Here is a 13,816-nt window from a genome sequence, read left to right on the forward strand (position 1 = left end):
TCCTTAACGTCATCCGGAAGAGCATTCCATAAGTCAACAGAGGAAGGTAGAAAAGAATCTTTATAGAGTTTAGTACGACATCTTATTTGACAGAATTTATTCGCGTTTCTAGTATCGTGAGAATGAATGTCAGAATGACAAGCGGGGAGTATGTTAGTTAAATAGGAGGGACACTGACCATGAACAATCTTATGAAGTTGTGTTATTTTATGTTTTCGTCTTCTTTCAATAAGAGGGTCCAAACTAGTTTCTATATACAATCTCTCATGACTTGTTAATTTAGTAGCCCCATTTACAATCCTGGCTGCTTCGAGTTGAATATTTTCTAACAGTTGGCTTTGGCCTATCTTTATATTGTCCCATATCACGTCACCATATTCTAACAAAGGTCGAATAAAAGTAAAATAAATAGTCTGAAGCGTTTTTCTGTCAATAGTAAATTTCAGTTTTCTTAAGAGGCCTATTTTTTTTTTGAAGCTTTGTTAAGTATATACTGAACATGATCAGTCCACCCTCCATTAGACAAAATAAAGACACCAAGGTGTTTGTGGCATGTTACCACTGTTAGTGGGTTGTTGTTCATAGACAAAAGGGGATGAAGTGGTTTGTCATTTTTTCTGCTTACTGTCATTGACACTGTCTTACTAGGATTGAAATCGACAAGCCATGTTTTTAACCATTCATGGATTTTGTTTCGATTATTATTCAAGAGATTAGCGCTCAGATCCGGCAAATCCACTATAACGTATAGAGACGTGACGTCAGCAAACAACTTTATAATACAATTAATATCTTCGACGATGTCATTTATAAATATTAGAAACAATAATGGACCTAGAATTGACCCTTGAGGAACTCCAGCAGAAATGTAAGTTAAGTTCGATTGTTTACCATTGATGACAACATGTTGGCAGCGATTACGTAAATAGCTCGAGAACCAGTCAAATAGTTTACCTGTGATACTGAAGTTTTGGAGTTTAGAAAGAAGGCCACGATGCCATACTCGGTCGAAAGCCTTACTAATATCGCAGAGGACCATTCTAATTTCTTTACCTTTATCTAAAGCGGAAAATATATCGTTAGAAATAGATACAAGTTGATTTATAGTGGAATCACCGGATCTGAAACCCGACTGACAAGATGAAAGTAGGGACTTGTCAGTTAAATAGTTATAAATATATTTATATATACACCTTTCCATCATTTTACCTATGATAGACAAACGAGAGATAGGACGGTAATTTCCGAGAACTAGGAGGAATATGTTTTTTTTCTTCCACCATTCTTTGCTACTGGTATTAGTATGGTTAAGCTTCGTACATAATTTGTTAAAATAATCACGTTTGGATTTACGAATGGCATTTATACACATGTTACGAGCTTTCCTGAAATTCGACCAGTCGTCAGTATTCTGTGACTGTTTGGCTTTGCGGTGTATATACTTCCGTTTACGAATCAATTTTCTAATTGCACTATTCATCCAAGCAGCATCATTCGCTCTTACAATTATATCTTTATTAGGTATGAACTCATTTGCAATTGTAAGTAAATAACGTGTAAATTACTCTGTAATTTTGTCTATGTCATTAATGTCGAAAGTGCTGTCCAGTCAACTTTAGAAAGTCTGTCACGATATTCGTCGTAGTTGCCTATGTCATATAGCCATATCTTACGTTTAGAACTGGATTTTAGGGTTTTTGAAGTGTTAAGAGTGCCATACACGGGACAATGATATCTAAGAGGCTGATCGAGGAAATTTTCACCGACATGACACATGTTTACTAAAGAAGGATCACTTAGGCAAATTATATCTAAAAGGGAGGAAGACGATTCAGTGAAGAAAGTAGGACTGGCAACGCTTTGGGTAAGATTTAAAGTATATAGTAAATTACGTAGGCGTAGACAGTGATTAGTGTCACTTAGTAAATTTGCATTGAAGTCACCAGTTACAATTATGTTAGAGATTCCGGTACTGAATGCAAGATCTATAGAATGGGCAATGTGATACCAGGAAGAAACTAGTGCATCGGGGGGCCTATAGATAGTCCCATATAAAATGGACCTTCCAGAAATATTTAGCTGCAACCATACACACTCTACTGAGGGTAACTCTAGGTCGGGTCGACGTTTAGAGGAAATTTCATTGCTTACATATACTGCCACTCCTCCTTCTTGCCTATTGGGTCTGCAGTAACAATAAGGGGGTGCAAAACCGAGAAAGTCAAAATCAGAAGTTATCTCGTCAGGACTAAGCCACGTTTCGGTAAAGGACAGGATAGTTATATTATGTAGTTCACTGAAAAGAATGTCAAGTTTTTGTTTCAAACTTTGGACATTCATGTGCACAAAAGAATAGTTGGCGTCATCAAATAAAGTTGCAAAATTAGAAGAACATGATGAAACCGAGGATAGATCTGATTCAGACTCACTTGGCCCAGGGTTACTCTCAACATCAACAGAGAGAAGGAGCAAAAATCTAATTATTAACAAAGTGATACATAGCGTGGTAGAGAGAGATACAACACTCTTAACTTCATTAGGTACATTCATATCAGTAAAAGGTGTTTGTAACTTAATTGGAGTAAGTAGGACATTCACCAATAGCGGTAATACATATAGTATAAATAGCACAAATAAGATGTCTACAAGCATAGCTCCAGACATACATGTATAGTTATAAAATACAGAATAACAACGATTGTAAAAAAGGCCTATCCGGATGCAATACAAATTAGGGCAGATCGGCATTTAAGTTACAGAGGATAATCTTTGGAGAAACATGAGAAATCGCATCCGGATAGGGTGCATAGTGAACCATTTCGTACTAAGACCAACAGAGTTTTGAGTAGGAAAGTATAATGCAGTTTAGTATTTGAGGAAAAGTATATTTATAATAGGGTGAACGTTGTGGAGGGAAGGGGTTCGTGCTAATAATGAAAAGTAAAGTAGTCAAAATGCACTGGAGAACATGATGAACAATAGATGGATCAGGAGGATAGAAAAATGCACTTGGCATGAGATAATGGAGGAGTACGCTAGGAGAATATATACATACATCCGTACATACATCTAGAATAAGGACATATATAGCAGTATAATACAAAAAAAGTGATGTTTACCTCAATAAAATAAAGTTTAAAAAGATATAGATTCACACAAAAGAAAAGACGTTTCAAGAGATTTAATGTATACCCCAAACGAGATCCGCGAAACAAGACATCACTAACATCCATTAGCTCGTCAGTACTATTGCAAACTTAAAGGAGCGTTGACAGAAAATGAAGCCAAGTGACCCGAAATGGACGGATGGGCAAGAGCAATAAATGTTCAGAGCAGTGTCGCGGCAGGGCATAAGTAAAATGAAAATAAAATCGAAATGTTTCGCAGATCACCCTTGAGACAGGGTCCAGTTCACTCGACATTTTAAAGTACATACATACATACATACATACATACATACACATACATACATACATACATACATACGTATAGAACATACTTTATACATACATAGTATAGATACCTAGTATACATAACGTAAATACATCAACATGGTATCGGAGGATCACTGGTGTTAGGTAGCTGTAAGTACAATGAATCAGAATAGCACGTTTTTGTTTCGAATCATATTTCATAGCTATGAAAGTCATTTTGTAACTCATAGCAAAACAAACACTGCATGGAGATAATATACGACTGTAGTATAAATGGAAACTGTACTGTAGCGATATACACTAAAGTCCGTGTGTACTGCAGACCATAAGGGCCTACTCGCTACATTAACATAACAGTTTCATGTCATAGTCATTAGTCAAGTGTGCATATCATGGCCGAATGCAGTGAGGTCTCGTTCCGTTTTTATTAGATGGACGCGCTCATTACGATCTTTAACCAATATTTTTTCCGTTGGTAGTCCAGATCTGAGAGGCATGGCCATTTTTTACAGCCTGTCGAGCGAGATAGGCGAGTTGGCTGCGGAGCTGTGTAAGATATTCATTTACAGATATATGTTTAAAGATTTCATTTTTCCTGAAGTTTTTGGCAGATTTCAGCAGGAGGAGTTTGGTGTCAACCGAGCGAGGATGCGTGATGATTTGTCGTGGCTTGGATTGGTTGGGACGGGGTTTCCCTACACGATGAGACCTATCCCACATGCGGCAGCAGCCTGCAACATGGTATTAGTAGTTTTATCTCGATCCTTTTCAGGGAAACCTGAAAATCTTACTCATGACCGCCGGCCATATTGCTCAACGTCGTCAATTTGGTGTCTGAGTTTTTTATTTTCAGATTCGAGGGAATTCACACGATCAGTCAAAGGAGCAATATGATTTTGGACGATAACGTTTATGTCTTCCATCATCAAGCTGCGCACAGCTTTGGCAATACGGTCTATGTCAGAGTCGGAGATACTATTGCTCATGGTACTGGGCTGTATAAATTGCTGAGGTACAATCCCCTGTGACGAGAGTGCGTTTATCAGCAGTTGCTGTTGAAGCTTGTTAGGGAGGGGCGTTTGGTTAGCATTGAATTGTTGACCACTAGCACAAGGTGTCGACATTGTTAGATCAAATGACATGTGTGGATTACAGGTGACAGAAGGTGATGAAGTGACGTCACTATCACAAAGAATTTCGGTTGATTTTGCCCGTTTAATGTCTCTTGTTAATGATGGGGATGGTGTTGAGGTGGTCGAGATATCGGAGCGATTCCGTTTACTGTATCGTTCTGGAGTGGAGGTATATGGCCCGTACATGTATACAACGTGAACACTCGTGCAAATGTATGTACACCGATTATACGCATGGTGATCACAAAGGCTTTTAAGTAATCATCAAATATATGAGTGTTTATGAGAGTAATATAATAACACATCAGTGCAACGATAGTTCGAACTTATCTTTTATTATTTCCTCCAGTCTTTATACGTCCTCCGTCGCCCATCTATACAGGTTTTTTTTCGCATTCTTATCGGAGCTGAGTGAAGGCCGTCCATACTCAATCAGGGGAGGCAATCTGATATCAACATGTTAATATAAGTATGTTAAAATATTAGTGTGTTAATATTAGTATGTTAATTTTTGTATGTTAATATTAGTTTCATGGGACTTCTTTTAAGAGTTTTAAAATCCCCATTTTCTTTCGAGTTGTCTCTCATTTCATAAACCAATCGCATCGTGGAAAAATGGCTAAATCTACTGTTATCATTACATTAAACCATTATCTTTGTTTAATATTAGAAAAAAATATTATTAGTATTAGAAGTGTTTAAAATAAATAAGTGTAAACTACAATAGACTACACCATTTCTTTTTACAAAGGTGACATGTTCTATCGTCTGACATACGCGTGTCCACGATATAAATCGGACAAAGCTCGCACTGACAAGGTATTTCTTTCCGAAGTCTCATATGGGTCTGCACATATTGATCAAAATAGTTGCGATACAGGGAATAAATCTGGCTGTTTCCAACAGTAGGAAGTATGAACAGGGGTGAATTTCCACGAACATGACGAATGTGGCATATAAACACTAGGCCTACGTCGCACATAGCGAGGCCGAGACCAAAGAGACATGCGAATTTGTTACATATATATTTGGACCTAAACTAAGATGTTCAGAGTTATTTTATATGTTTTAGGGGTTTAGATCGACTTTCGGTAAAAGTTACACCCCAATGTCATATATATAAACATTGGGGTTGAATTGGGGGAAATAAACTCCTCTATGTTTGTCTTCGCTATGGCCGTTCATGTGGTGTGTTTAAGAACATTTTCCCGCGTTTCTGATTATTCAATCCCTATATTCATGAAAGCGTTCTCATGCTCAAGCATGGATTCTGTACCCAAACAAGCTTTCTTGTAAGTCACATAAATCACGTTAAACGGACAAAATGACACATGTAAACATTGAAAACACACTACGACTTTCAGTCTTCTTGAAATATTTTTCCAATTATATTTAAAAGAGTTATCGCCCGTTTTTTAGCATTTTAATCCCGTCCAGAAAACTCTTGTTCAGTTTAAAACTTTTTTCGAAAGGTTAAAGTACAGACTTATACCCCTTGGGTTCGGTTTCATTAATGTCATACTACATAGATTCCAATATATTTGATTGCACTCATTTATCTACCAGGTATGTTGAATACTTTCTTCTTAAACAGCAATTACTCACAACTATTTCATACATTCAACGTGGGACAGGCGTATTATGTACCGTTTCGCGGTTACCTTGTTTCTAAACTTGATTTATCTTACAACTATTATAAAACAAGCTAGTTCAGCTGAAATCAACAACTGCAGGCCCGGACATTAGGGCGCTGTGAGTACCCGGAGAATGCCCACGTAGTCGGGCAGGTGAACCCTGTAGCTTTCACGTCCGATCGTGGAATAGAAACCCGGTCGCCTCGGTGAAAGGACGAGTGCGTTATCCTCTGCACCACCTGACCACCCATAATTACATATTGTATGCCAGTACATAATTTTTAACAAACACATTCATATCATTTGCAGAAATTTAATAACATTTTTTTCTTCATAAAATGTTTTATGTGAACATGGAACAAGCTTTTTTGTGATATAAAGCTGATTTTTGTTTAGAATCCTATATTGAATTGTGTTTATTACTCTTTAAAGCGGTCCCAGGGGTATACGTCTGACGAATCACAGAGGAAGTTGACAAATATGGCTGAGTCTTTCACTGACGGACATTCTCCATTATCAGTCTGGGTTCCTCGTCCGAAGTGCCACATGCTGTAGATGAGATCAGCCACGGTCTTTCCGTGACAGTACGGGGGTGAGTTATCGATTCGTACACATCCACTACACGGAATATATTTTGGTGGATTGGAACCCTTAACGAGACATGTTGGAAGACATGACCTGCCACAATCATCATAAGCAATGAGCGACACTTCAGTTGGAGAATAAACCGGGCTCTTAACAGGCACGTATGCTGTTCCCGTAGAGACCGGATGTCGCTCGTCCACAAGTGCGTATTCCATGGAATCGCCATTATAATTAAGTCCGTCCGACCGGACGAACACCCTGCCTACCCCTCCACTGTTTACGCGACATAAGTCATGGTATGTTCCTTGGTGACCAACGTGCATAGATGCTTGTAAATTCTTCGAATAAAAAGAATCAAATACATCATGCGTGTCGTCTATTGAGTCGTTATGGTATTGGAAAGTGTTGAAATGTAGATTCATTGGTCTAAAAAACGTAACTTTTACAGCGATGAACACCCATTCGTCTATATCACTTTGTCCGCCGTCGATGCTAAAGATGTTTTGTATTGGAGCGTCCGACCCGGGACAGTGAGACCCGCTACAAATTTCAGTGTCGTACTCAATTTGTGCACTGCGTTTTCTTCGTTTGTTCGGAGTAGAATTATTGGTCTCATCTACAGTTTCATTGACATTATCAACGTTAGATTTGTTACCTCTGAAATATTCCGATTCCTCTTCCGTTAACTTTCTTGGGACAGGCATCCCTTTTCCAGTTTTTGGATAACAAAACCCCTTGATACACACGAGATTGGGAGATCCGCAGTCCGTGTAACATGTACTAGGACTGTCCTCGTATTCATAAACTTCCTCAGTCCAGTAGTCTGAGTATCCGTCCGCGTTCGTGTAGTTTGTGAAGAAGGACATGTTAGCGTAAGGCCGATGTTTTCCACCCAAATAGTCATCCCCCGGATCTGGGACGTTGATTGTGGGGTCGATACCTAGGGATTTCTGTCGCTGTCTGAACTTCTCGTATATATAGTCTATAAAACAATGCAAAAGAAAAAATATTGGATCCTCAGTTGCCAAATTGAGTGAAGTTAAATGGCCGCCGACGTAGGTGTGGATTCCGTTGTGTAGATATTCTAGATTATAAGGAGCGACTGCAAAGGGAACTACTATGTCAATAGTTCGGTTTCGTGTTAGAACTTTTATGATATCCAAACGACTTGGTAGCGGTCCACCTGTCTCAATGTTTCTTACAATATTCCAAATGGAACTGTCACCATATTTAGCCTTTTTCAATTTACCATCGGCCTTTCCAAGAAAAGTTTTACTGAAAAAATTTGATAGTTTGGGCGTTTGTAGACCCTCCTCGATAGTGCAATCCCAATAGGGTAGAATTACTCCGGGCTGGACTTTGTGTAAGGCGTTCTCAAACCTGAAAATACAGAAAATGTATGAAAGATGTCATGATAATAATAGCGGTAGATTTGTATAGATCATGCAAGCTAGACTATTTTTGTTTTGTTTCCTTCTAGAAACATGTAACGACATAGCTAATATGTTGTTGTTCTTCTCACAAACTATTGACCATGCCTTAACTATGTCGCAGGAGTTCATTTTATTCAAAGGTTAATCACATAGGTGGGGTCAACATGTGGCCCATGCTTCGATTTCTTTTATTCTGTTGCCAAATGTAGATACATAAAAATGATCAATAACTGCATATAACCGTAGTGGATCTCCTTGCATACCACCTGGTTGAGTGACGGGGGTATCCTAACAAAATGACAGATAAATGGCACAGGCCAATGCTATTTTGAAAATGAATTATGATAGTATACAGTGTATAAAATTATTGTCATTTTGATGCTAAATATGTCATATTGGTATACATGAAGTAAGCGTAGTGTACTTTTAATTAGAAAAACATGCAAAATTTTCACTAAATGTAAAATTCAACAAACATTTTCAACTTGCCTATATTTAACTTCTTTAATAAAAATCGTATATATATTCTGTCTACAGAATCGTTTTTATGTACAAATGTAATATAAAAAACCGGCTAAACACTTTTCTAGCATGCCAAACATGATCAATGCCAAATTTCACATAATCATGGATATTGTGTTATCAATGTTTTTATGGTAAATACCGATACATTTCCTGGTGTTTTTTTATCATACCAAAACACTTTATTATCTTACGCATGTTTTAAAGTTATGTGCAGCAGTAATAACTCATGAATATGTATTCTGCCAAAGTAACCTTCCTCTGGATAACTACTTAATGTTGAGATTGTGCTATAGACAAAGATATGCAATAATGTAAAAACAATTTTAAAAGTAAAACTATGATACACTTTAGTATACCCCCGCACGAAGTTAGGGGGTGGGGTATACTGGAATCAGCTTGTCTGCCTGTCCATCTGTCTGTCCGTAGAAAAAGTTTGTCAGGACAACTCTTTCTAAAGTAATGGACTAATTTCAACGGAAGTTTCCAGATATGAACTACCACCTGAAGTTGTGCATCCAGTATTTGTTTTTTATTCTGACTTTTCTTTTTACAAAGTGATGGCCCTTTGTTGAAAAATACTTGTCCAGACAACTCCTCAAAAACTAAAATGCCAATTTCAACGGAAGTGTACAGATATGGTAACTGCCCCCTGACATTGTGCATCCAAGTAGTATGTTTTCATTCCAACCCTTTAAAAAGGAGTTATGGTCCTTTGTCGTACATCAGGGTACTATGTTTTCATTTCGACCCTTTTAAAGTAGTTATGGCCCTTTGTTAAAAAATCTTTGTCTTGACAACTCTTCCTTAACTACTAGGACGATTTTGGCAAAACTGGTTCATCTGGGCTAACAAGATTTGGTATGCAAGTATGGTTTGGCATGAGGAGGGAGAACAGGAAATATGTCAGTGACCCATATACTTAAATAATTACTGGTGGGAGACTATAGATTGCTTTGCAATGCTTTGCCTTTAGTAAGCTTTTATCTTACAGTTCTGTTTTATAAAGGAGTGGAGGATATAAGTTAGCCTTTGGCTTACAGTTCTTGTTATTATCTTATGTTGCGTATTGCCCATTCATTAAACAAAATATAAAGGAATATTACATTATTTTATATCGTGAGCTCTAAACAAATACAGCCAGGAAAGATCACCTTGTCTGACTCCCAATACAAAAATGTTATATTAGCATATTTGATTGTTGTGACCTTGAACGCAGATCAAGGTGATCAACGTTTACAAAACTTAAATCCATTCACATGAACAACTTACTTGTCAAATATCAAGACCTAAGGCCATTTGGTCATGAAGAAACACATGTTAAAGGAAAAGTGGAAAGAAAGCTATGTTTTTCTTTTTTTGAATCAAAAGTGTTCATATAACCGGTTGCCATTTTTTTTTTGAAATTCCTGGTGTTGAAAGATATTATTGGTAGCCAGCTTTTAAGGAAGAAATATAAATGTTCTCATTAGTAATGAAATTTCACATACTTTTCTGCTTAAATCCTCAATAAAAAGAACAATTCTTTCTTGAAATAGTGTCATATTCGGTATCAAAATAACAGTTGGAATATGTTGCACACGATGATGATATAATTATATAGTAATTGTGCCATTTAAATGCTCTTGGACGAATTGTATCACTGCACCTTTAACACCCACACTGGTGTAAGTCAAGGAGGTCCCATTTATCACAAAATGAATTCTGAAACTTGCTGTTCCTGATTTAAGCTTCCTATACTCATACATTTTCGGATTTATCTTGTTTTGAAATTCCAAGTGGGGCCGACGGTAATGTTAAGTCTCCATAGGTGTTGACCCTACTGTTTGTATTTCATTACATAATTAATTGATGTGTGAGGCAAAATATTGAATAAGTTATCAACTTCGCCCCAGTGAGGAATCACCCACAAAATGATTTATTAACTGAGTTTGGTTTACAAATAATACTTGATCCACGGACTTAGATGCACTAAGTTTATCACGTTATTGATGCACAATACAAGCTTTGTAAACGGGTTTGGTTAAGGGACTTCGCTCAATATTTAGCATACACATCATTTTCTCCTAAAATGTCCGGGTATATCCGACCCCGCTCTGTATTTTGAAAAGCGAATACAGTCAAGTAAAATGTATGATACTGTTTGTGTGATGGACAATATACACCGACTTTTAGTAAAATATCGAGTCCTTAATAAATTATGGCATTATAACACAGTTCTGTGTACTTACGCATACAGGTAGACGCGATGCCAGCCCAGGAAATTGGGTCCAATGTGCGCCGTCCTGGCGATATCTCCGTTATGTATATGGGCCAGAGAGTCGTACACGCTAACGTTTGTACCCGGTATCTGTTTACACGTCATAAAAGGACGGCGTTACATTAACACTGACCAACAATAAAAACGATTGTCATTAAAAACACTGTTGGTCATACAAGAATGGTGATACATTAATACTGTCCAATAGTTTATACTATTGTCATGTACAACACTGTTGGTCATACAAGGATGGTGATACATTGATACTGTCCAACAGTTTATACTATTGTCATGTACAACACTGTTGGTCATACAAGCATGGTGATACATTGATACTGTCTAACAGTTTATACTATTGTCATGCACAACACTGTTGGTCATACAAGGATGGTGAAACATTGATACGGTCTAACAGTTTATACTATTGTCATGTACAACACTGTTGGTCATACAAGCATGGTGATACATTGATACTGTCTAACAGTTTATACTATTGTCATGTACAACACTGTTGGTCATACAAGCATGGTGATACATTGATACTGTCTAACAGTTTATACTATTGTCATGTACAACACTGTTGGTCATACAAGCATGGTGATACATTGATACTGTCTAACAGTTTATACTATTGTCATGTACAACACTGTTGGTCATACAAGCATGGTGATACATTGATACTGTCTAACAGTTTATACTATTGTCATGTACAACACTGTTGGTCATACAAGCATGGTGATACATTGATACTGTCTAACAGTTTATACTATTGTCATGTACAACACTGTTGGTCATACAAGCATGGTGATACATTGATACTGTCTAACAGTTTATACTATTGTCATGTACAACACTGTTGGTCATACAAGCATGGTGATACATTGATACTGTCTAACAGTTTATACTATTGTCATGTACAACACTGTTGGTCATACAAGCATGGTGATACATTGATACTGTCTAACAGTTTATACTATTGTCATGTACAACACTGTTGGTCATACAAGCATGGTGATACATTGATACTGTCTAACAGTTTATACTCTTGTCATGTACATTACTGTTTGTCATACAAGGATGGTGATACATTGATACTGTCTAACAGTTTATGCTATTGTCATGTACAACACTGTTGGTCATACAAGCATGGTGATACATTGATACTGTTTAACGGTTTATACTATTGTCATGTACAACACTGTTTGTCATACAAGGATGGTGATACATTGATTCGGTCTAACAGTTTATACTATTGTCATGTACAGCACTGTTGGTCATACAAGGATGGTGATACATTGATACGGTCTAACAGTATACAATTGTTTCATGGCTATTTGGGGAACAGTCATACTACTATCATCCCGAGGTAGGGGGAAGCCCTGGGGACCTGTTTGCCCGAGGCCGCTAGGCCAAGGGCAAACAGTTCCACAGGGCTTCCCCCTACCGAGGGATGATAGTTTTGACTGTTTCCAAAATAAACATGAAACAATTGTTTTATTACCAAATAAATATTAGTATCAATGCTGCATGCAATGTTGCCATTGCTTCAACACTGAGTCGCGGTCACCGAAACGCTTGAACGGGGCTCTCGAGGGGGGATTTCTGCGCATCGAATTCGCGCCGGGTAACAGTTCTCTCTGACCGGGAAAACAGTTTTGATTGTTTCACCCCTTCAGCCGAAATTGGACAAAAAGCCAGAAACAGTCAAAAATGACCAATTATAATTTATATAGACTATTGGGTAATAATTTATACTATTGTCAGGTACATTACTGTTGGTCATACAAGAATGGTGATACATTAATACTGTCCAATAGTTTATACTATTGTCATGTACAGCACTGTTGGTCATACAAGGATGGTGATACATTGGTACTGACTAAATATTAGTACTAGTGTAATTTACTTATGGTGTTAATTTCTACAAACTATCAATACATGTGGATAATGCATATTCATTAGTGAACTGGAGATTCCTAAGGGTAGTTTTCACCTCTTATTTATACGTACTTTCTTTCTCTTGAGCTTTTTTAATGCTTTGAAGTACTTCTTTAATTCACGTTTAGTTAACATCCTGATTTCCTTCCTTTTACGTTTTGGAACTGTTGCTTCCCTCTTGTCCCTTCCGTGGTGACCCCTTTCAGATAAATCTCGGACATAATCCAACGTAGTCGGAAGTAGTGGAGGATGACACGACTCCGAGTCTGTCCACCATCGATACTTGTTGATACAAATGATGCTTGGCAGTTCGCCAGGATAATCATTGGTTGGAAATTTCTTGCAAATATCATTGTAACATTCTCTGAGCAGTCTTGGATATGGAATGGACGCACATTCTGCTGTGACAACAGGGAGTATGACGAGAAGAATCAGGACGGGTAACTGTAAAAGTGTAAAACAAGCATTGTATTGAACGTGTTAACTAATCAGCAGAACTAAATAGGGAGTCCTATGTATACACAACGCATGGGTTGTAATACGTACACATGGTTGACAAGTTTAAATAAAATACGGCGACAACAACCCGCGCTGACGGCTGCATTTAGCAGAGTTTTAAAGGGCAAAACAAATACAAAGCTTACGATCAATATTGGTCACAATAACCGTCAAAGTTCTGCTTTCTAGCTTCACTGTATGTTACTCAGAAGAATTGACAAATGTTAAAAGTGAGCACTTCAGTGAATTAAAACAACCTATGGATATCTTAATGAGGATACAAAATGTTTTAACAACCTTTAACCATCCTTTGTTCACATTATATTTAAGGACGGTGTCAATATACAAGACCTAATTGCGCCATAGCGTCAATACACTG

The 13,816-nt window shown here is 37.5% G+C and overlaps 1 protein-coding gene across 1 annotated transcript; it reads right to left on the reverse strand.

The window, feature by feature from the left end:
- Nucleotides 1–6,511: 6,511 nt before the first annotated feature.
- On the reverse strand, nt 6,512–13,383 carry LOC110463381 (the record flags this gene model as incomplete). The annotated part of the gene is made up of 3 exons (XM_021517916.1): nt 6,512–8,166; nt 10,973–11,091; nt 13,012–13,383. Coding segments are annotated over 3 exons (2,037 nt in total), but the record flags the coding sequence as incomplete, so codon positions are not given.
- Nucleotides 13,384–13,816: the final 433 nt, after the last annotated feature.

Source organism: Mizuhopecten yessoensis, unplaced genomic scaffold, assembly GCF_002113885.1.
Source record: "Mizuhopecten yessoensis strain PY_sf001 unplaced genomic scaffold, ASM211388v2 scaffold10897, whole genome shotgun sequence".
Lineage (NCBI taxonomy): Eukaryota > Metazoa > Mollusca > Bivalvia > Pectinida > Pectinidae > Mizuhopecten > Mizuhopecten yessoensis.